We start from the raw sequence: 22,762 nt of genomic DNA on the forward strand, positions 1-22,762 counted from the left end.
GTGCCCATCCGTCCGCGGATAGGGAGGCGAGGTGATGGTAGTGCTGCTTCCCTGGCCAGTGGAGAGAGCCCGAAGCCACCTGTCCTTTCCACCCCTCGCCCAGCCCGTCTCCGTCCCCACGCATCTCCAAATGCGCCAGCAGCTCCAAACGCTGCAGCAGAACGGGCATCAGGCAGAGGCGCTGACTTGGCGGGGCTCAGCTCGGAGGAGGACGCAGCGCAGGCTGTCGCCTTGCCTCCCTGTCCACAGATGGGTGGGCGCTATCACTGCTTCGGGCAGCCTCTCCCGGTGGCCCCTTCGGGTTCGCGCTGGAGGGACTTGGGAAGGAAGCCAAGCTCAGGTCGGCCCGGCTCTTGCTTGGCAGGCGGGCGTGCACCTGCAGCTTGCTTTCCCAGCTCTGCCCAGCCCGCATGGCTCTGGCGCGGCCCTGGTGGGATGAGTGGAGGGTCCAGCGGGGAGGTGCTCGCTGCCTTGGCGAGAGCTCCACCGCCAGGCAGGAGGGCCTGCCTGTCAGCTGCGCTGGGCGCCCCAGGCGAAGCTCTTCGCACTCTGCCTGGCTCCAGGCAGGGATGGCGGCTTGGATGCTTCTCCCGAGGTGGGCCGATCCTGCGCTACGGCCCCGGGAGATTCGCCTCCCCACATGGGGTTGGGCTGCCCTCTCGGGCAGGGGAGGCTTTGTCGTACCGGTAGTAGGGTGTCATTTTTAAAAGAATTGGCTTTGCCTTTGAACCGTGGAAGCGTTTCAGGTGCTTCTCGGGTGGGGGAGCCGCCTCCGTAACTTCCACGGTTCCCGCCGCTGCTGCCGCTGTTATTGGAGATGGCGCTGGCGAGAGAGGGACAGCTGCAGCTCGGCCTGGGCGCTTGGAATGCAGGAACGGGCTGCACACCGGGACTTTTGCAAACTTGCAGAGCCCGAGGCTGGAGCACCAAGGGTAGCAGCAGCAGAGATACTTGCTCGGCTCTTCTCACGCCCACCCAGCCACTCGGGATTAAACCAAAACGCAGTGCGCAGCGCTCCCAGGTACCTCAAAATCTTTTTTTTCCCTGTTGTTATGGGGAAGGGGGAAAAGCGGGAGCGACTCAGATGCTGTTGTTAGAGATGGCGCTGGTGTGCAGGGGGCGGGGGGAGAAATTAATTCACCCCTGAAAAGACGTCCTAGCCATTTTTTCGGGGCTCAAAAAAAAAATAAGGCTCGGCCTTATTTTGTAAGAAACACGGTATATACTATTTTGTTTCCCAGAACTTAAATATTTTTGGAAAATATCATCCTTCTGAGAGATTGCAAGAGGGGCACTGCTTCCAAAATATGACCCGCTTCTGGAATTATGTGAAGAGCCTTCTGTAGAAAGGCCACATGTTGCATCAGCTGGGTACTGATGGCACAGTGGTTAGAATGCAGTATTGCAAGTTAATTCTGCTGACTGCCGACAGTTTGATTCTCACTGATTCAAGGTTGACTCAGCCTTCCATCCTTCTGAGGTTGGTAAAATAAGGGTTCAGATTATTGGGGGCAATATGCTGACTCTGTAAGCTGCTTAGAGAAGGCTGTAAAGCACTATAAAGTGGTATATAAGTCTAACTGCTGTTGCTACTCTTTCAGAAAACCAATCTCTGGAGGAGTTAAGTGGAGCAAGGCATGAGGGCAGGGAGGAGGCCCAAGGCCTCTTGAGACCCAGTGAGGCTGGATTGGGGTGGGGGACATAGGCAGGTGGACGCACTTGCGGTGCCCTTGCCAAGTGTCCCAATTTTTATCATGTGATTGAGGGGACACTATAACAGCCACAAATTTGAGGACAAGTAGGTCCCTTTCTTTAGCATCAATGTGATTTCAAACGGTTACTGAATGAATGGTCATAAGTCAAAGACTACCTCTATTGGGTTTGCTCTTGACTACTATCATAGGTTTCTGATATCTTGTTCTTTGTATTGTGATGTATACTTTTCTTTATATTCTTTTTAATATGTTAGCTGCAGAGTCACATCTGTGAGGTGGGCAGCCATATAAATTGATTAAATAAATCAATATCAGCAAATTGAGATAACTAAAATGTCCCAAATAACAGATATATTTTGTGTTGACTGAACTTCTAATGAAGAAAAATAAGTTTAGTCTGATCTTAAGTTTCAATATCGATCAGAAAGTGCTATGATTTAATTAGCAACAGCATGCCACATAATTATACAATATGTTTGACAAATTCATCTCAGAGAGGTATTCACTGGCTTCTCCTCTGTATCTGTGTGCAGCAAATAAGGCTACAAATGATTTACCACATGCACACAGCTTTACCTAAGAAAACAACAAAAATAATATAGCTAAAATGCAAGCTCAATTTGGGCCAATAATGAACAAAACATTACAACACAACAATACCCTGTTGAATCAAGCTGCTATGGAGAAATTGCTGATCAACGGTGCAAAGATTGATATCCAGATAATCCCACTTTCAATAACCACATGCATTCTGATATAGGTAAGACTTACCTGTAAGAAGATTTGCTGCAGCCTCTCTATACAGTTCTTGTACCAAGGTGTAATTACATCAATCCCTCCTGCTTCACTTCGTGCTAAATGCTCTGTTAGGATCATAATGAAACGCTGGAAAGAATAAACAAGGTGAAATGATTGGCTTTGGTTTCATAGGCAAGACTACTTTTCTTTTGAGTAAGGGTTAAAAGCATCTCTGAATTAATTAGGGAATAGTTTAGTATAGAACCGTGATGGCGATTCTGGTGGTACGCAGAGCCATTTGTGCCGGCATGTGAGCTGCAGGCAAACTTACCGCACTGCGCATGTGCGCGCCTCACAGCTGATTTTCAGCTGGTTTGAGGCCTTTCTCGGTCTCCCAAAGGCTTGAGGAAGGCTTCTGCAGGCTTCTACAAGTTTTGTAGGCCAAAATCTAGCCCCGTTTCGTCACTTCCGTTTTTTTCAGAAAAACAGGAAGTGATGAAACGGGACTAGATTTCAGCCTACAAAGCTTGTAGAAGCTAGCAGAAGCCTTCCTCAAGCTTTTGGGAGGCGGAAAAAGGCCGAAAAAGGCCTCAAACCGGCCAAAAATCAGCTGTGAGGTGCAGTGCAGGTAAGGGGGAGGCTGGGTGAGGGTGGGGATTGCATGCACATGCGTAGGGGACGTGGGGTGTGTGTGCATGCATTGCCTTCTGGGTGCTGGCACGCGAGTGCGAGCATGCAAACACACGCACAATTTTTGCCACAGGAGCCCCAAAAGGTTAGCCACCACTGGTATAGAACAACAGCAAACATGGATTCAGTACAGATGGCCCTCAATTTACAACCAACAATTAAGCCCAAAATTTCTTTTACTAACTGAAATGTATTAAGTGAATTTTGCCCCGTTTTATGATCTTTCTTGCCACAGTTGTTAAGTGAATCACTGCAGTTGTTACGTTAATAACATGGTTGTTAAATGAACCTGGCTTCCCCATTGACTTTGCTTGTCAAAAGGTTGCAACGTGATCTCAGGACACCACAGCTGTCATAAATATGAACCAGTTGCCAAGCATCCAAATTTTGATGAAGATGCCGCAATGGTTGTAAGTGTGAAAAATGGTCACTTGTCACCGGTTATATTGTAACTTCAGTCACTAAACGAACAGTTTTAAATCAAGGACTGCCTGCAGTTATTTTTAAAAACTTGTTCTCAAATGTACAGAATTTTAATTTAGAACTTTATGAAGCTGAAATGTTTATTTTAGAATTTTGCAGCCACGCTAACATTTTAAGATTTCTTCATGGGTCCACCAATATGTCTGCTCTTACCTGAAATATTACAAGGAAAAGATTTTTTTGTTCACTTTGAGCTGATTCAACTTTTTCTTGCAAGCGTTCGATCTGTTCTTCAAGGGGCCAATTTCCCCTCTCATTGCTTCGGACATCATCCCGCTGAAGGGAAAGGATTGAAATGTAAATAATAAGCACAAAGGCAGAGAAAGCAAAATAAAAATAAAATCAGAGGTAGGACTTTTTTTTTAAATAGGAGACATTAATGAGGCAGAAGTTAATGAGATCTTTCAAGACATGATAAAAATAGTCAAGATTGAAAACAAAACAAAAATAAAAGGGCAATTATTTCATGTATTGTCAGAAAAAGGCTTGGGAGCATACAACATAGTTTTCAGGTAATGTTAAACCAGAAGCTTTGCTGGCTTGGAGAATTCTGGGAGTTGAAGTCTACAAGTCTTAAAGTTGCCAAGTTTGGAGACCTCTGTGTTAAACTAACATGATCCAAAAATGACTTCTTTGTCTATGATTTGGTGCCTTAGCTGTTGTTTTAGGTCAGGGGTTCCCAACCTCCTCTCCCTGCCCGGTCTCTGGACTGGCACCAGTCTGCAGCATGCCAGAAACTGGGCTGTGCAAACAAGTGAAGCGCCATCTGCAGAATACAGGCAGCATGCAAAACCACACCACCTCCAATCCACAGAAAAACCTCTCCAAGCAAAGGTGCCCTAAAGTTGTGGGGGAGGGGACTGTTTCAAACTATACTGGCATTTTGTTTAAAAATGTTGTAACTCTCCATTATGAGATCAAATCAGAAATATAAATGAATTGCACTCAATTATATGGGTGAGTTGATCACATTAAGAGCCACGGTGACGCAATGGTTAGAAGGCAGTATTGCAGGCGACTTGCCATTTGGCAGTTCGAATCTCAACAGGCTCAGGATTGACTCAGCCTTCCATCCTGCCGAGGTGAGTACAACGAGGACCCAGATTGTTGGGGGAATAGGCTGACTCTGTGTAAGCTGCTTAGAGAGGGCTGTAAAGCACCGTGAAGTGGTATATAAGTGCTATTGCTATATTATCACTGTGGTTTAATCATAGCATGGGGATGCAAAAAAAAAATTAAATTAAATTATCCAATGAAAAGTATTCAAAAATTAAGAACGCCTGAGTCATGGACACAATAGAATGATGACCACCATCAATTTCCCATCTCTGCAAAGCAAAGCAAATCTAATGTTCTTGTAGCTGATGAAATATGGTTCAAGCCATATTTCTTTGTACTGGCTGAAAAAAAATTACTTACCCTTTTGTGTTGCTTGGCTAATCTTTCCTTGGCTTCTTCTAGCTCCTTTTGGATCATCATCACATGCTTGTTCATCTTACGAATGGTAGAGTGTAAGATCTCCCAAATATAAAATCTAGCAATGAAAGAAGCAAAGAAAACCCTGATGTTCGGAGAAAACATTCTGATTTTTATGAGTAATAAGGCTGAATACTTGTAAACCGGAGCACTCAGAAAACTGAAATGGCCCAAAACATTGTACAACTTGCACCTCCTAATCTTCCCTCTGTACAGAAATTTCAGAATCATAATTCTCTAGGTCTGTAAAATATCAATAAGATGCAAAAACCAATAAGATATCTACCTGTGTTTACTTCCAGCAAATATGTTTAACTTAAGCAAAAAAAAAAAAAAACCTTATCAAGATCACTCACTATGAAAGATATTTGAAGCATAATCTCAAGGTGTTTTTTTTTTTAAAGTTATGAGGTGGTTGACATTTATTTACCTTGTAAAATCATGAGATAGCTCTGGAGAGAAAATCCAATTTGCCACTGCAGCACAATCCACAATCTGTGTTCGAATCATCTTATCCACCAGTACAGCAATCATCTGTGCAAATGCAGAAACTTTGCTCAGTTCATCAGGTGTGTGTGTGTGTGTGGTCATCTGGGCACAACTTTCAACACAAACTCACAGACTTGAAATCCCAGTTAATTGAAACTACACAGGATCCCTCAAAGCACAGCCTCTCTATAAGATTCAGCTCCTAAGCTGTGCAGACCATAATTATGTATGTTAGGAGGGCCACTCATCATAACTCCCCATCAAGAATTATAGATTCCATCACATTCACATTTTTCTGGGGAAATCTGAACAATGGAGGACCTTTAAATAATTTACTTTTTAACTTTTTCTCATGGCAAAGCAGAGAAGAGGTGAAGAGGAAACCATCAGCTCAGGACTGCATCTCTCTACCAACACATGAGCAGGAAGACCATCCCTAAAGACACAAAGGACACTCTGGAACATTGGAATGCAACCTCCATACTAGCTAAAAGGCACAGAGATTTCTGTCAATGTTTCTGTCCACTCTTCCCTTGACTGAGCCCAGAGAATGACCGTCCATGACTGAGCTAGCTTTGGGAGGAGATTAAGAACTGTCATGTAGATAGACGTAATCAATTTCTCTGGTTGTAATCTTATGAAACAACAGATAACAAAAAGAAAAAAAGTGTCAGGCCTTGTTCAACAACATAAACTAAATCTAACTCAATAAAGGAGGTTTAAATTAAAAAGAGGGAACAGGCCTTTCTCCTATCTAAAGCAGGAATTGCTTTGGGAGGGAGGGAGGGAAGAACTCGATACATATTCACTTTTACCTGAGGATGATTTTTCCATACTTCATACATAACTCTGAGAATATGAAGCTTTCCTTCATCACTTTCAGCCAGAGTTTTGAGGATTTCTCGAAATCTTATTAGAACAGAAATGAATAACCCAAGAAGGTTAAGGAATAATGTCATTCATTCTTACAGATCAGTTCTTAAGTAACCTCAAAATGCAACATGGATTGAAATGGCAAAAGTGAGCGAGAGAGAGGTGGACTGGTCTCGTCTCTCAAGATCATTCCGACCTCCGGGTTTTTAGACTGAGAAAAGAGCAGTATCAACATGTTGACAAAGAGCTCTGAAACCCAGCAGTTCTTCCTGCTACCTTGACTAGCTACATATTTTGTGGGGATAAGTGTTTTATGAAACCTACCTTGTCCCCAAAATCAATACCACCATTAAACCCCTCTCTCTCCCTCATTGTAGCCGAGTCATAGATAAGAGAAATTTGTTTCCAAAGCAATGAGGTGAAAAATCTGGCTTAAGCCCAAGTCTCACAAAATATTTGTTCCAGCCCTTTGAGGTAGCCAAGACTTGAATGCAAAGTCATGAATGTTAATACGACTTTTGTTATAGGGTTAAAGTAACAGGATCTTGCACTCTGAGTGTGTCTTCCCCCCTCCCTGCCTTTATCCTAAAGAGAGCTAAACACAGTCAAGTCTTGAGACACCTCCCTCAATCACAGGAGGCTAAGAGGCAGAGGAGGTAAAACACAATCAGACTTCCAAGGTTCTGTTACTATAACATACCTTAACAAAAATAGTTTGGTCTTCTGGTTGAGAGTTGATTTCTTGGCCTGGTTTACATCATGGGGCTGACATTCTCTCCTTGTATAATTGCCCACCCAATCATCGGCTTTTTCTTCAGAGAGGTTGTTTTTGATTTTGCCAATGTCCACTACACCACTGCAAAATCTAATGCACAAAGGATTCTTCTTCTCCAACAATAATCTTTTGGATTTCCCCTGGACCTCCAGCGGTCATTCTTGTTAGGCTGTGTCTTGGGACTTAAATGTATACAGGGATAATGTTGTGCTGCATATCACAAGGAGGCGAGAAAGGACTGTTGAACTTTTTGTTGGTGCTGCAGTTTAGGAGGAGGCTCCTGTCATGCAAAACTAGGCTGAAGTACCCAAGGATCAGAGACTATACAGGAATCTGCCTATTTCAAATTGCAAGTTAAAGAGAAGTAGTCCCAAAAGTGCTTTCTCAAAAAGCAACTGGACTTTCTTTGTTTTTCCTTGAAGACATTTCGCTTCTCATCCAAGAAATATCTTCAGTTTCGACTGAATCAGTCAGAACTGAAGAAGCTTCTTGGATGAAAAGCAAAATGTCTTCGGGGGGGGGGGGGAGGGAATCAAGAAAGTCCACTTACCTTTTGAAAAAGCACCTTTGGGACAACCATGACCTGGATGACTGAGAATCTTCATAAACATTTAAAGAGAAGCAGACAATATAGCTAATTTTTAAAACAAGGTCATCAAATAAAAATCTTATTTGCTTCTGGCCTCTTTTTTGTAACATTACAAGACAAATAAAAATAAAATGGCAACAATATGAATGCATTAACAGATTAATATACTTAAAAGATAAATACTTACTTTCCCAGAGCACTGAAAGAGTGACTGAATGATTTTGAGGCTAAGTGCAAGAGTGCCTGGACAAAAACATCTATTTTTAAAGGATTGAATGAGAAGCCTTCATCTGGAAAACAAAGTTACAAATAAGTTTGAATTCCTGTAAGCAATATGTGTACTTATGAAGGCTGAGAAAGACTGGGAATTTTTGTCTTTTCTGGAAAAAAAAGTAAAGTGGCGAGGAAATTGCATGAAGGGCTTTTTTCTTATCATATCCATTTTCTAAACAAAATCTAAATATCTCCTATTAAGTCTTAAGCTGAGGTTTCCAACTTTAATTAAATTTTACATCAATTCTACATAAGTTTTACTTTTCAAACATGAGATCATTCTGGACATCAAGGCATACCCTCATAATTTATTTAGCAGGTCCTTCTGATCTTTTCCAATAAAAAAGTATCAGACCCATTCAGCTGTTCATATACTCAATGCTGATTCAATATTTTTTTAAAGGATATATAGTTTAGTTCAATTTAATATTAAGTCAAATTACGACTTTCAAAAGATGTTCCATTTTATTATAAACCATTCCCCAGAATTGTTAAAAGTCTTCAATTTTTTCCATGACATTAAAAAATGATCCAATCTGTTCATTACTTTCCAGCAGTCTTTTGAAAAAGAATTACTCATTTTAGCCATTTAAAAAAAGGTAAAGGTTTCCCTGTCAGTCTTGTTTCACTCTAGGGCATGGCGCTCATCTCCGTTTCTTGGTGAGGTAGTCAACATTGTCTGAAGACATTTTCCATGGTTATGTAGCCTGCATGGCTATATGCCAAAGGTGCACGGAATGCTGTTACTTTCCCATCAAAGTGGTACCTACATTTATCTACTCACATTTGCATGCTTTCAAACTGCTGGGTGAGGAGGAGCTGGGACAAGTAACAAGAGCTCACCCATTCCACAGAGCTCGGGTCTCAAACCCAGGCTGTCAGTTCTGCAGCTGACAAGCTCAAGGTCTTTAACTGCTGAGCCATTGTACTACATGTTTTAGCAATTAAGTCTGGAATAATATCAATCATTATTATTAATATATTGATGTAATTAATATTAATAAAATAATATTACTATTACATTTTACTCCAAACATATTTATATATATATATAATTTTTGTAAGATGCCTTACTACTGGTATATTATTCCAGGCTTTAAGTCTGGAATAATAACCAGTAGTAAAGCATCTTACAGAAATTCTGTCTATAAGTATGATGTTTGGAGTAAATCTGATATCAACAATAATGCCATCTCATATATGCCTACCATTTAGGCATACTGTATACCATTTTTAAACTAAAAGAATATTTGCTTGTTAGCATATATGGGATAGAGGTAGATGCTAAAAGTCGGGGACAAAAGAAATTCCACTGAGCTCATACATATTCCACATGTGTGCATAACAATCAAAACCATGTATCAGATATGCTTAAACAACACTAATTTCTCTGAGGTTTTGCAATGTTTCCATAAATGAAAATTAGGAATGGGACACAGTAAATATTAGACGGGCTTACCATCATTATCCTGATTAGGATTGGGCACATCCTTCAGAATAGTGAAAATGTCATCATTGCTCACTTTATTTTTGATGGCAATGTTTAAACAGAGTGCAACATTGTATCCAGGAAGAGATTCTAGAAAGATAGGAAGAAGCAAAGCTACCATCTTTGGAGATTGGACACTGTGATATAAAAGACTGCATGCAACACTGTAGAAGGTTTTACATATTTGAGAAATGTTTCAGAAGATAAAGAGGCCACATCTTGAAGCAATGTCCCCTTGTGTCATCTTGCCCACTATGGCTTTTGATGGTGACACCATGTTTCTCAAAACCACATGTTTGTAGCAGTTTTCTTTAAAGAGATTTTTTATTGCCTCCCACACACACAATTTCCCACCAACAGCAGCAAATACTTCTTTTATATTTTAAAATGTAAATTATATACTATCAACATACTGTTACTTTCTTCTCCATATTTATAAATACAGGTTGGATTTGCAGGAGTCAAGACTGAAAAACTAGCAGGAACAATATCTATTATTCGTTGGTGGTAGGAAAGCCTGAAGAAAAGAAGAAAAGAAAAAGTACGTTGAAGAAGGTTGCTCTTGCCATGAAATAGGGCAGCAGACATAACCAGCCAATCATTCTTAACTCGTCATTCAGTAAAAGATACATGCACTGGTAAAGTAATCTGAAGCCAATGTCTGTTCACTGAACCTGAACAATATTCAGAAAAAGTTCCTCAGAAGAACAAGGGCTGTGCCTATGTTATAATTTGACTTTATAATTCTTGTAATTGCTCAGTATGGGGTTATTGGCTTCAAAATGGCTACTGCATTTTGGTAACGCCATCTTCTGGCAAACTCTAATTCCACTGGTCAATCTACCAGAAACAAATCACACTGACTTTTGAAAGTCAGAAATTAATCCTAGTCTCCTCCAAATCTCTTATATTCCCAAGAGAGTGCATAAATATTATCTGAGCTGCTAGCTGCTGTGCTATGGCTGGCTGAGGTAACTCTTGTCCTAAATTCCAGTTTAGTTGTATCATGGTATGCAGTTGCAAATCCACTTGGTGATATTTCACAAAGCTGTGGACAGTAGAGTGCCCTGAGAGTTGGATGCCATTACTAGAATCCTAGGTAGGACTCTGTTCTCTTTATAAAGAGAAGGAAGTTTTCAAGCTGATGTTCTTTGAATTAAATCAGGTCAGGAAGCCCAGCTCCACAAGTTTGATTGATTTATTGATATATGCCAATGTTTTTGAACCTTAGCTGCTTGAAAACATGCAGACTTCAATTCCAGAATTCCCCAGTCAGCTATGGGAAGCTATATGGTGAGGGAATTCTGAGAATAGGGAGCTAAGTTACCAAGGTTGAAAAACACCGATATAAGCTATAGTAGCAAAAAATTGAGTGTGTTTTCTCTTTGTTCTTACATGCCAGTGAATTAGAGTGGAATTAATCTGAGCTTTTTTCAGACATTGTTTCCTGTGTTTAATACAGTTCAACATATGTTCTCCAAAATCACAACTCTAAGTTATCATGATGTGCACATTTTAAAAATAAGACTACATTTGTGTCAGATAATATCAAAACATGTTTAAATGTCTTTGGCCCATTCAGGAGAAGCATAAAAATAAGTTGAATGTAGCGGAAATTGATCGTACAAGAAGGATGTAGGTTACAAAACAAGAGTAGGATCACCAATGGCGGTACACTGAAGGAATGCAGATGGACTACAAGACAGAATGAACACAAAACTAGCGACTGCAAAATAAATGTGTGCAGAGGGTTTGGACAAAGAGAATGAATGAATGAGGTCTGAACTGCAAAACAATATAGGAAAGAAAAGTGAATGTGTCAACAGGAACAGAAAGACTGAGTAACTGCAACTGGATGAGACAGAGCAAGCTGATAGTTTGAAAGTGGTCTTTGCAGCATAGTAAGTATTGGTGTAAGTAAGTTTAGGAACTTTTCCTCTTCTTTTTATTCTTCCATGTCTTTTAATTTCCTTTGCTTACTCTTTTTTAAAATTCTTTTTTGATTCCTGCTTATCCCAATGGGCACAACATGGTGGATACATAGGTATACAAATGCTGCTATCACTCACTCACCTCATGCATTTTTCCAGTACTTCTCTTACAAACCTAGGCCTGGCTCTGTCAAGATCCTCAGAAAGACAATCTGACCTATAAAAAAGAAATGGCGCTCAGACAAACAGACTATTACTATAAACAACATATTTCATATTCATCAAGACAGTTCTTCAAATTTTTATAGCACTGGTTTCTACAATATTAGGATACTAAGGAAAGGAATGACTGGAATTTGATTCATAGTTCACAATAATTGCTTTTAAATGGAATCTTCAACTATTTAAATGGGTCAGATTCTGCCAGATTTTTCACCAGTTTTGACGTCACTATTGTTTCTGTCTGCCAGACTATTTCTTTTTCTGTTCATTCATCAGTTCCTCTAATCATTTATCCAGCTACAGATCTGATCCATCATATGTCAGAATTTATACATGACAAGCTTGGGTTAAGAAGCGTATTTCCAACAGGTGCCTAAAATAGGACACTCTGGAGGATGGACAGCAATCCTAAAGGGCACCCATGAACAGCTGTCAGGCGGCACTCTACAGCCCTCGATACATGTAGCAGGACCTTCCTGATGATCTCAGTGACCAATCACATAGAGACTTGTCTTGTTCCACAACAGAAGAAGTCCAATTGCTGAGGGCCTTGGAGATCATAACCAAAGCCTGTCACAGAAGCTAACTGGAACCAGTGTAGCTTCAGCAAAGGAGTAGGACGTGCATGGTCAAATGCCCCATATAGCAATCTGTCAGCTGCGTTTAGGTCAATGGTGGCAACCAGATCAGCTGCAAGAGTAGCTCCACATAGAGCACAATCAGAGGATTTTAAATATGAGAACCCCAGAGAATGAACAATAACTAGATGAATGTGGCAGACCTCTGGGCTTTTCCAACCCCCTACCTGAGAGCATAATTATTGGCAGCTCAGTCAGGGAGAAAGCTGGGCAGCAGTATTAGATAGCAAGATATGATCTTACTAAATAGCTCTCGGGGGGAGGGGGACCTTCATAGATTCCTGAGATCAGGGAGGGATTGTTTTTCCATTCAACAAATGTTTATTTTATTTTAAGAAGATATTTAACAGGATAGGATAGGATAAATAATAGGATAAGTATCATCAGCGAGGTTAAATTTCACAGTCCTCTGTTAACCGTCTATTATTGTATATCACTCACAACGGTCTCTAATCTACCATATACCACCACAGTTCTTGTCTCTGGTCCATGAGGATCAAATGTCCTTGACTGATTCTTAATGATAAAACTTTTCCTTAAAATTTTAATTTTAACCAGGATCTTTCCCAACAATTGAGCCTCATTCACCAAAATTGTAAGTCTCTGTTATAAATATGTACACAGCCTTTGTTGTTCAAAAAACCCCTTTTTCCAGTTGTATATAAATGAATCTGTTCCCCAATTTCCATTTTATTGAGAAAAAAATTGTTTATGCTTCATTGTGAAAGCTCAGTTACAGGCTGTCTTGGACTACACCAAAAATGCAAACAATGCATTAATTTAAAAACAAGACCCTTTGGGAAGCCTTCGGGGAAAAATGCTTTTCAACTTACAAGTTCAAATTGAAAACTGAAATAAAAAGTTTGATAAAATAACAACGGTTTAAATCAAGCCAAAGTTGATACTCAAGCATAAGCAACAGCAGCTAAAACCCGATTTACAATTCAATCCATCTTATTGCTGGTGGATTTGAAGGAGAAGTAGTTTGGCTTGAAAAGGTTTTGTTTTTAGAGAAGACATTCATTTTCAAGGTTTAAAATGGACAGAACCAATGAGGGATGAATAATCAGACGTTCTCAAAGATGGGGGAATTAGATATAGAATACGAGAATAACCACAGAGAACCCCGAGATAGTATTGCCTGTAATCCAAATGAACGGGAGGGGAAAGGAAAGATTCCATTGAAAAAAATTTAAAAAAGAATTAAGATCAGAGCTTTTAAAAAGTAATAAGATGCTATCATTACAATTATAACATAACAAAAAGTAAGGATTTAAGAAATAAGTTATAAATTTACTTGTAATAAATGACTTTAATTGACACTAATAGGAATGTACACTACTATGAAAACGTTGCAAAAACGTGAGAACATGTTTCTCTTTTTTTAAAATATATTCTTTTTTTTGAAACTTTCAATAAACATTATTTAAAAAAAAGTAATAAGATGCAAAATCCCTGTAGTGAAAATCCAACTGTAAATGTCAATTAAATCAGTACCCAGAAAATGGCCATCGACTTCTGTAAGGAGAAAGTGAAAGTACTTCTTGACAGCAAAATAAAGCAGGAAAAAGACACGCACAAAAAACAGGGATTTTTATATGTGCATTGTTATGGCATATAGCACTGATTATCATGAGGGTGAAAATCAGAAGCTACGCCATCTAGGACAGCAAGCACAAGTGCTTTGGAGACTTACAGAGTGCTATTAAATAAGCACAGCAGAATACTCCGCGGCACGGCCCTAACATAGGTGCAGATAGATAGATAGATAGATGGACGGACGGACAGACGGACACACACACACACACAGAGTCCTTGACTTACAACTATTTGTTTAGTGACCATTCGAAGTTATAACAGCGCTGAAAAAAGTGACTTATGAGCATTTCTCACACTTTCAACATAACCCAGCATCCCCCTGGTCACATGATCAAAATTTGGCCATTTGGCAACCAGCTCATATTTATGACCGGTGTTGCAGTGTCATGGGGTCATGTGAAGCCCTTTTGCAACCTTTTGAAAAGCAAAGTCAATAGGGAAGCCAGATTCACTTAACAATTGTGTGACTAGCTTAACAACTAACAATTGCAGTGATCTGCTTAACAACTGTGGCAAGGAAGGTTGTAAAATGAAGCAAAACTCAACTAAACAACTGTCTCACTTGGCAAGAGAAATATTGAGCTAACAAAACTGTGGTTGTAATTCGAGGACTACCTGTACAGAGAATCAAATACTTACCAATCTTCCCAGCTCCAGCGGAACTCAAAATTACTAAGATGGTGGGAAAACCAATTAATGAACCTTGATGGGGGGAAAAAAAATCTGTAAATTTTTTATATTAAAAACATCTCATTTTGCACTGCTATTATTGACATTATATACAAATGGACAGAAACATGCAATGTAGCGGAGTTGTAACTTTTTGAAACTGGAGGACAGAAAATGTGCGATAGTTTTGTAGTAATTCAATCTTTTGGAGAGCCATTTCAGAGGTAACTGCATGCTTTGCAAAAGCTTTGACATACAGTAGATGCTGCAAAAAATCTGGGACCTAAAAGTGGTATGGCTGATTAAAGGGTTGTTGAACTCAGCATTTTTTTTAAAGTACCAATTCTGAAACATTTTTGAAGAATTCACATCCAATAATTGAGTATCTCTCTTCTAGATTTTAATATGAAAGTCCTATTTTGTATTAACAATCTAACACTGCAGTCAGTAGATTAACAATCTAACTGCAGGGGTGGGATTCAGCTGATTTGGGCGAACCGGATGTTAAATTTACATCTGGTTCGCCAAACCAGTAGTTGAACCGACTAGCTGGCCCTGCCTCCAGAGCCTGGGGGAGGCAGTTTTCACCCTCCCAGAGGCCCAAGGGAGGCCTCCTGACTCTGGGGAAGGTGAAATATGGCCCTCCTGGAAGTTCCAGTAGGCCACGCCCACTATGGCCACACCCACCCAGCAACCGGGCAGAGAACCAGTTGTTGGGATTTTTGAATCCCACCCAACTAACTGATTAGGAATGCCACGTAAGAAAGCTCCAGAAAGATCTAACAGAAGAGATCATTTATTCCTATAGTAATTCAATGAGAGGAGTGACTTAAAATATGACAGCCTGTAAAAGCAGGACTATTTAAAACCATCACAGATTCTATTGTGTGGAAACATCTCAAGTCACTAAGTCCTCAGAAAATTTAGATGAGAATGTCCTTACTCACCGATCTATGCAGATAGTATTCATTGTATCTAAGCGCATGTACAGCATTTCTGTAGCTTGTGCGAGCTGTCATTTTTCAATTAAGGTTTAAATTGTTTATGTTATAATGTTTAATAGCAATACGGTCGAAAACAGACCATTCCTTTGGTTATCCAAAGGTATCAACTGCTATGAGAGACTTTTGGAGGAAAGGATACAACTTGAGGTAAAGATCCAGGCTGAAGTTTACAGAGTTCAATAAAAAGTGTTGTGTACATGATTTCCATGTGAGGCGGAACAGGAAGCTGAAACAACTCAGCAAAGATCACCTGGGAAAAATATGAAAGCAATATGATGAAGCGTATTTGAAAAAGCAGAGGTGCACAGAATATTTCATTGTCAGGAAATCCCAATGTTAAAAAGCCCCATGCCAATCCCACAAGGGTGTACCAAAAATGGTTCAAATTCAAAATGCTGTCATTTCAAGCTCCATTCTGAGATGAAGAACTATTGGCAGAAAGGAAGATCCCTGGCACCAAAGTAGAAAAGGTGACCTGATAAATATAGCATTTACCTCAACAATATGGTAATTCAGGGGGATCTTGTGGTTTCCTGGATAGCTTGTTAACTGGACAGCACTACGGGAAAAGAAAGGCATGTGCTTTACAATTAAAAGGGCAAATGGGAAGTGCAAAAAAACCAAAAAACTTCTTGTGATATGTGCCAGGATCTGCTCCTTCAAAGAGCCTCTTTCTTTGCTGAGAGCAAGTCTTGGGAGTATCTGCCCAAGGCTCTATCACCATGCAGCATCAGTCCCTCATTGGACAGATTGACATAGACATTGATATATCCCTACCATGTCATTCTCTCTTTCCAGAAAGATCTGATGATGCAGTGAAGATTTTCTTCGATCACAAATCTTTCAACAGAGTGGCTCCCAGGCATAATTGGGCCCTGACAAAACAAGCAACAGGGATTAATTTATTGGTACAGTCCAAAACTCCATCTTCATCCCAAAAAGGTATAATGTGATTACAATCCCTGGCATCATAGCATTTTCCAATAGTTTTAATAGAGTGGTTTAATGTTTATAACATACTTTTCAGCATAAAGTTCAGCTGCCCCAGAAATATTTTCTTTTAGAAGCAGCTTTTTCTGCTCTGAAAAAAAAAAATAGACAAAGCCCCCAAAAGCAGTGGTGCATAGGGCAGATGGAACTATTAGACAGACAAAGCAAACCCTGAACTACATCAACCCTGATAAAGAATGTGAAACAAATTCTCAGCTATTTTCAGGCCAAGTAACAACCCAAACCGAAAGGTCAGAAGGCAAAGGGACATATTATGTGGAACCCACCAAAGACAAAAACATTTCAATTCCCAACAGACAATGCACTACAAGGATGCTGCCCCACAATACTGACTTACTTCAGGATCATCAGTGTAGTCAAACATTCGGAAGGTGACTCTTGGCATCGGGTAAACGGAATCTGCTGCGTGGGGTGGCGGCGTAAAAGGAGGCAGGTTGTGCTGCAGTGCTTCACAAAGGACGCTGTCGAATGCCAGGTATGGCCTCAGGATGTGCCTCTCTTGCCAGTGGTCCTTCTTCATTTTCTGAATCTGAGCCCAAAGGCAATCTAAGTACTGGAGGGCAACAAACATCCATCAGACATTTTCATATTCGGAATTCACCAAACACCAGGAACATATTACCATATGTGGTGGACTTGTATAGAAGCTAAAGGATATTGGACTAAAATACACACATGGTTGGAAAAAATGATTAAACAACATATAGATTTGAAGCCTTAAATATTTTTATTAGGAATAGTACCTGAAGGTTATAGTAAAGAAGAAAACATACTTAATTATACATGTATTAACAGCAGCTAGAATTGTATTTGCTCAAAATTGGAAAAGTGATAAGTGCCGATAGAGGGAAAAATAATTGAAAAATATTTGAAAGTGCAGAAATGAATAGATTAACATTAAAAATTAAAGAAAAAGAAGAATCTTAATATTACATGGTATGGGGCTTGTTTTATAAATGGCTAGAAAATAAAATTAATTAAAAGGGATTATATGTAATTATAAAGCAGTAAGAGAAACTAGTGTAACAGATATACTGAATATTACTTAATATTATATATATGGGAATGTCATTATTATTATATGGTTATACTGTTAAGAAGAATATTATTAGTAATATTCTTATATAGTGTCGATTAGGTACATGAAATACGTACCTAAGCGACACACAATTGAAATGGAATGGATTTATTGTATGTTAAAAATAAAAAAAGTTTAATTAAAAAAAAAGACATTTTCATATTCAGAATTCAAGGATGTTCCCAAATTAATTTCCATGTTATAGGAAATCCCCCTACCCAATTTTCTTAGGAACCATTTCAGGAGGGAAATTCAGAAGAAAGAAAAGGCAGGGAGGAAAGCCATTGGGAAGACTTTCTCATTAGAACAGCGTCAACTTCATGCAGCCAAAACTGGCATTTTGCATTTCTCCAAATGTTTTTTTAGATGGACATGAATATAAGAATTCAAAACCATTCACCTCTTCCTGGGGATGTGGTTTATCAACGGACCAAACTTGAAGCATAGGCACATGAGTCTTCTGACGCCGTCTGCCATAAAAAGAACATAATCATTGCAAGGACTACTGATAATTGGTTTGCACCTCAACTCAAAAAGACTCTGAAAGAAACAGTACTTTCTTTCAACCCAGATAGTACATCTCAATTGGCAGGAGGCGTTGGGAAAAGTACACATTTGGCTATAAAAGTATGTGCTTTCAATCACCTGATTCTTAACTACTGTAGGTTTTGAGGACAGTTGGCTCAGCTACTATGTAGAAAGATGCTTCTAAAATCATACAACCCAAGACTTAGGAACAGTCTCTCGTCTGCCCTGTGATCATTTCAGATCCCTTTTTAAGCAGCAAACTTGCCTACTGTTTTTCAGGAATTCGCACTCATTTATTCTAATCCTGTCTTCAGAGTCAATGGAAACCAATTAATGAGCATGTGCCTTTCAACCAAATTTTGGGACTTTAACATTATTCTTCTGCAACATCTCTGTCCATATTAGGAATGTTATTAAGTCTTTCAATGCCGTAAAGTCAGATAGTGATGATTGAAAAAAGGAACAAAATTAACTGGGTTTAAGCCTAAAAGTCTGAAGTTATTTATTACCTCTATATTTAACAGTCAATGAGTTGCTTTTCTGCAATTTTATGAAGTCTACAAGTTCTGTGTTTGTGCTGTATTAAGGCATAATGACGCAAAGTAACATTTTCTCTCATTTTCTTACTTCAGATAGTTTTCAACAGTAGATAAGATGTGCTCCATTTCAGTATCCTTTTTCTCATACAGTTCCTTTCCCACCCAAGGTAAAGATGACAGAAATGCATACACATACCAATCACATCGAACCTATTAAGTCAAAATATGGATAATAACATTCAGAAAACACATTTGTTTCTTGCTAATAAAAGCTAAATCAGGTCAAAGACTTGAGTCTCACAGGAAGGACTATTTATGATTTCACAATTCTAACTCTATGTTATAATGCTTCGGCTGCAAACCTTCAAGGGCCCCGGTTCATTATGTGCACATGAATAGTTGATTTTGATACTTACAAAACAATTCTACACAAAGGTGCACAGGAGAGTACATACTAAATGCAGAAACCAATGAAAAAAATATGACAAAAAAGCCAAAATGTTACTTATGTTGTGCTGATGCTCTATTATTTACATTTCCCCCCCAAGGACCTGTTTCACAGGCTCCTTCTGATTATATTTAAGAGGTACATTTATTCTCTGGTGTAAATGAAATCAGCCAGGGCCTGGCAAACGTCTGTAAGTCATCAACAGCAATTGGCATGATTAAAAGGTTTTCTACAAATCTAGGTTTTTAGAAATGTTTAAGGAGCTACATTGTGGATCTTTTGGATGGCAGACTTTCAACTTGAGATAAGATACAATGGTAAGGGCCCCATTTGCCTGTCCAAATCATTATTTAGATACCAGTTGTTTTGCTGTACTAATGTTCTGTCTGAAGGCCACAAGAGACTATGACAAGACAAATCTTATAGCTAACTGTTTAGGATTTTGTTATAATACTAGTTGAGGAGAGGCTTATCACATTTACATACACAACACAAAAGAGTAAAATGATCACAGCAACACATTTCAGCCATTTATTTCTCTGTCTATGAAGCAAATGTATTGTTGTTTACCTGAGGTACATCCTCCTCCTGTGTCACATTAACGAAATTCTCAAACATGGCTACCATTGAGGGTGCAGCTATTACATGACAATTCACAAGATCAGAAAGAAAGCGCACCTGCAGAAAGAGAGCATCCAGACATTTCTCAATCATGTATTTGCCCAAAGCATGGATCAGCAAGAGATCTCATAAGGCCATCCCTGCAGAAGCCTAGGCTGTATCTGCTTCAGCATCTTTTACTGGGGTAATGGGAATCCCAGGACCAATATCCAACTGAATAGATGCTTAAACCTCATTTATTAGAAGCTGTGGGAGCACAGCAGTTAAAGGGCAGGACTGCAGGCAAACTCTGCCCTCAGCCTGAAGTTCAATCCTGACAGGTCTCAGGGCTGACCACCTTCCATCCTTCTGAAGTCAGTAAAATGAAGGCCCAGATTGTTGGAGGCAATATGCAAATAATGCTTACATTGTAAACCACTCAGAGTGCTGTAAAATGTGATGAGGCAGTAGAGGCACCTAAATGCCATCGCTATTGTCATCAAATCTAGATCACAAAACCTGGCACACCACTCATACTGCAGAGTCAGAAGAAATAAGCCAGTGAAAAGGTTTGGATGGGTGTTTCAAATGATCACACGGAATTACACTTTTTATCTGCACAGCCTGTGAGGTAAAATGTGAACTCTTCAAATACACTGCAAACCAAACTAAGTAAAGTCTGTACAGTATGAAAACAACTTACCAAATAGACAGCTTCATTGTACAGGTTGACTTTCATACATTCTTTCAGCTGACGTATCATGGCTTCTACAAACTCTCCACCAAAATTATAGTTCTTGGCATTCAGCAAGCCAACAAGAGTTGTGTAAAGGGTCATCTTTTGTGGTAGCAGACGTGCACTGATGTTTTTTTTTTCCATAAAGGAGAGAAAAAACAGCATCAATTATTAACTCAAATCACAAGTGCCATCTCATTACCCCATGTGTGATTTTCAAATTACCTAGAATGCCTAAATTTTGAAAAGCAGTGTCTTCTTTGACAAGAAGTCTACTATATATTGGAAAAAAGATAATATGAGAGTCAATTCAGTCTTCATTTAACTGTTTAGGTACTGCGAATCCCGGTGGGAAATTACACAGAGAGGTTTATAATTGTGGGAAACATTTTACTATGTACATAACAATGTATCTTCCAATGTTTCGATCACAGCATTTATATTGCTTCAGATTCAGATGTCAGTATGTTCTTTGCAAAGTTGAAAGGAGAAGGTCTGATGAGCAACAGTTCAGGCAAAAAATGTAATCCTTTCTTTGAAAACTCTTATGAAAATTCCAGAGGAATGAGCGTTTCAACGCACAGCTACAGAAAACAAGTTAAATTAAGAGGGCGGCACTACAGTTACCAAGCCTGAACGAGCAGTGAGAGAGAACTATTTTGACACTGTCCTCCTCTCCACTCTCCTAATTAGTTACCTTGCTAATTATCCCATTTTGTCTCCAAGTTTCAAACATTCTTTAAATTGGAAAAATATGTAGCCATACAATATATTCAACAAAGAGCTTTGAAAAGAAACCTTTTTTCAAAAGTAACTACTTAAAAGCTTTTACTGTAGCTAGTGTAGGAGATGACCAGGCTGAGCCTGAGGGAGGGGTCAAATGCATCATCAGTCTCAAGGATCTTCTCGTCCACAAGAGACCTATCTCCAGCCCATCTTGAATTCTCTTATCTATCACCTATTGGCTCTGACCATTAGTACTTCAGATTCTCATAGAGAGCTTTAGTATACAATAAACCTATATTCTATTGAACTGCCTGGGCTCTTGATTTCCTACGCTTGACAGTTAATGCATCATCACCTAGATCCATAAATCTTTTGCATACATACACTGTACAAAGGAGTCTCAGTATTTTGCTTTTGAAGTTTGGCAGATGTGCCTCCAACACCTTAGTCACATTATCTACGTTACTTTCCAAAGGAGAAGAACTCTGAGGGGATAAGATATTAGAAAGTCATTATCTTATTGTTATATATATATATATATATGTTACAAAGACACTTCTCATTAAAATGTCCTTTAAGTATGTCAGCTACAGTAGCTCCAAAAGCTATCAATTAAAGGATACTCTACTGCTATTCTCTTTTACTCCTTACCTAATTTCTTTATTGAAACACACATATACACAAAGAAAAAAAATTGGGAAATGTACGAAAATTAAAAATTAATGTCTCTTCTTGATCATCCTAAAACACCGTTCAATAACAGCCTCATTGGCAAACCGGTTTTATTTCTTCAATGAAACAAACCTTCATAATAATTCAGTCTTTACATAGATAAAGGAGGACTAAGTAGGGATTCAGATAGGGTCAGCAGTGACAGGATTGCAAGTAAACAAGGCCACTGAGTAATAAAAATCCATAATCCTGATCTTTTGAGAGTTTTCAGTCAAATCAATGAGGACAACTTGATCAGATCAGCAGTCATAAAACATTTCTTACTATTAAGTAAGTGTAATGATGTGCTGAAACCCAGCATGGAAAGATGGTTAGCAAAATATTATTACAAACTGTAAACATAGTGTAATAGTTTATTGCAGGTTCCATTGCAGGTTTGTAATTGACTATATAAAATGTTAAGGTCCAATTATAGAATAATGGTGCAAACATTCCACATAACTGCTAAGGAGTATTTGTTTATGGTTCTTGAAATTATTAAGGCATATACTCCGATGGTAGTATCTAAAGGAGAAAACTCCTTTTTTAAAAATACCAAAAATGACACAGTACATAGTAACTTTATCCCATTTCTAAGTATATATATATTTGTGATACCTCATTTGTATTTGAGTATTTATATTATTCTCAGGCAGGGAAACCTCAAAGATCTCAAAATGAATCTGCTAGTCATTTATACCTCTTCTCCCAATGTGCTTATTAAGTCTTCCA

The 22,762-nt window shown here is 39.1% G+C and overlaps 1 protein-coding gene across 4 annotated transcripts in view; it reads right to left on the reverse strand.

Moving 5' to 3' along the window:
* LOC113415496 (nuclear cap-binding protein subunit 1-like) overlaps positions 1-22,762 on the reverse strand; it is a 29,190-nt gene that overhangs the window by 2,777 nt on the left and 3,651 nt on the right. For 2 of the 4 annotated variants that reach the window (XM_026672922.2, XM_026672923.2), the window contains exons 2-22: positions 22,731-22,762; positions 21,704-21,804; positions 20,561-20,717; positions 19,828-19,935; positions 18,898-19,019; positions 18,143-18,212; positions 17,002-17,217; positions 16,431-16,528; positions 16,149-16,212; positions 15,793-15,903; positions 15,597-15,661; positions 14,620-14,682; positions 11,664-11,738; positions 10,004-10,107; positions 9,561-9,680; positions 8,016-8,118; positions 6,407-6,500; positions 5,533-5,636; positions 5,046-5,160; positions 3,780-3,902; positions 2,487-2,600 (exon numbers count right to left, since the gene is read on the reverse strand). The exon at positions 22,731-22,762 is cut by the window's right edge and continues 48 nt beyond it. In XM_026672922.2, the coding sequence (XP_026528707.2) occupies positions 2,487-2,600; positions 3,780-3,902; positions 5,046-5,160; positions 5,533-5,636; positions 6,407-6,500; positions 8,016-8,118; positions 9,561-9,680; positions 10,004-10,107; positions 11,664-11,738; positions 14,620-14,682; positions 15,597-15,661; positions 15,793-15,903; positions 16,149-16,212; positions 16,431-16,528; positions 17,002-17,217; positions 18,143-18,212; positions 18,898-19,019; positions 19,828-19,935; positions 20,561-20,717; positions 21,704-21,804; positions 22,731-22,762 (2,159 nt within the window). Of the gene's footprint in view, positions 1-2,486; positions 2,601-3,779; positions 3,903-5,045; positions 5,161-5,532; positions 5,637-6,406; positions 6,501-8,015; positions 8,119-9,560; positions 9,681-10,003; positions 10,108-11,663; positions 11,739-14,619; positions 14,683-15,596; positions 15,662-15,792; positions 15,904-16,148; positions 16,213-16,430; positions 16,529-17,001; positions 17,218-18,142; positions 18,213-18,897; positions 19,020-19,827; positions 19,936-20,560; positions 20,718-20,818; positions 20,954-21,703; positions 21,805-22,730 lie in introns of those variants that run through there. The other 2 variants (XM_026672924.2, XM_087957386.1) reach the window with 2 other exon arrangements.

This window comes from Notechis scutatus, chromosome 2 (assembly GCF_049901735.1).
Source record: "Notechis scutatus isolate UNSWTSFEM ecotype Mainland chromosome 2, rNotScu1.2, whole genome shotgun sequence".
NCBI classification, from domain to species: Eukaryota; Metazoa; Chordata; class Lepidosauria; order Squamata; family Elapidae; genus Notechis; species Notechis scutatus.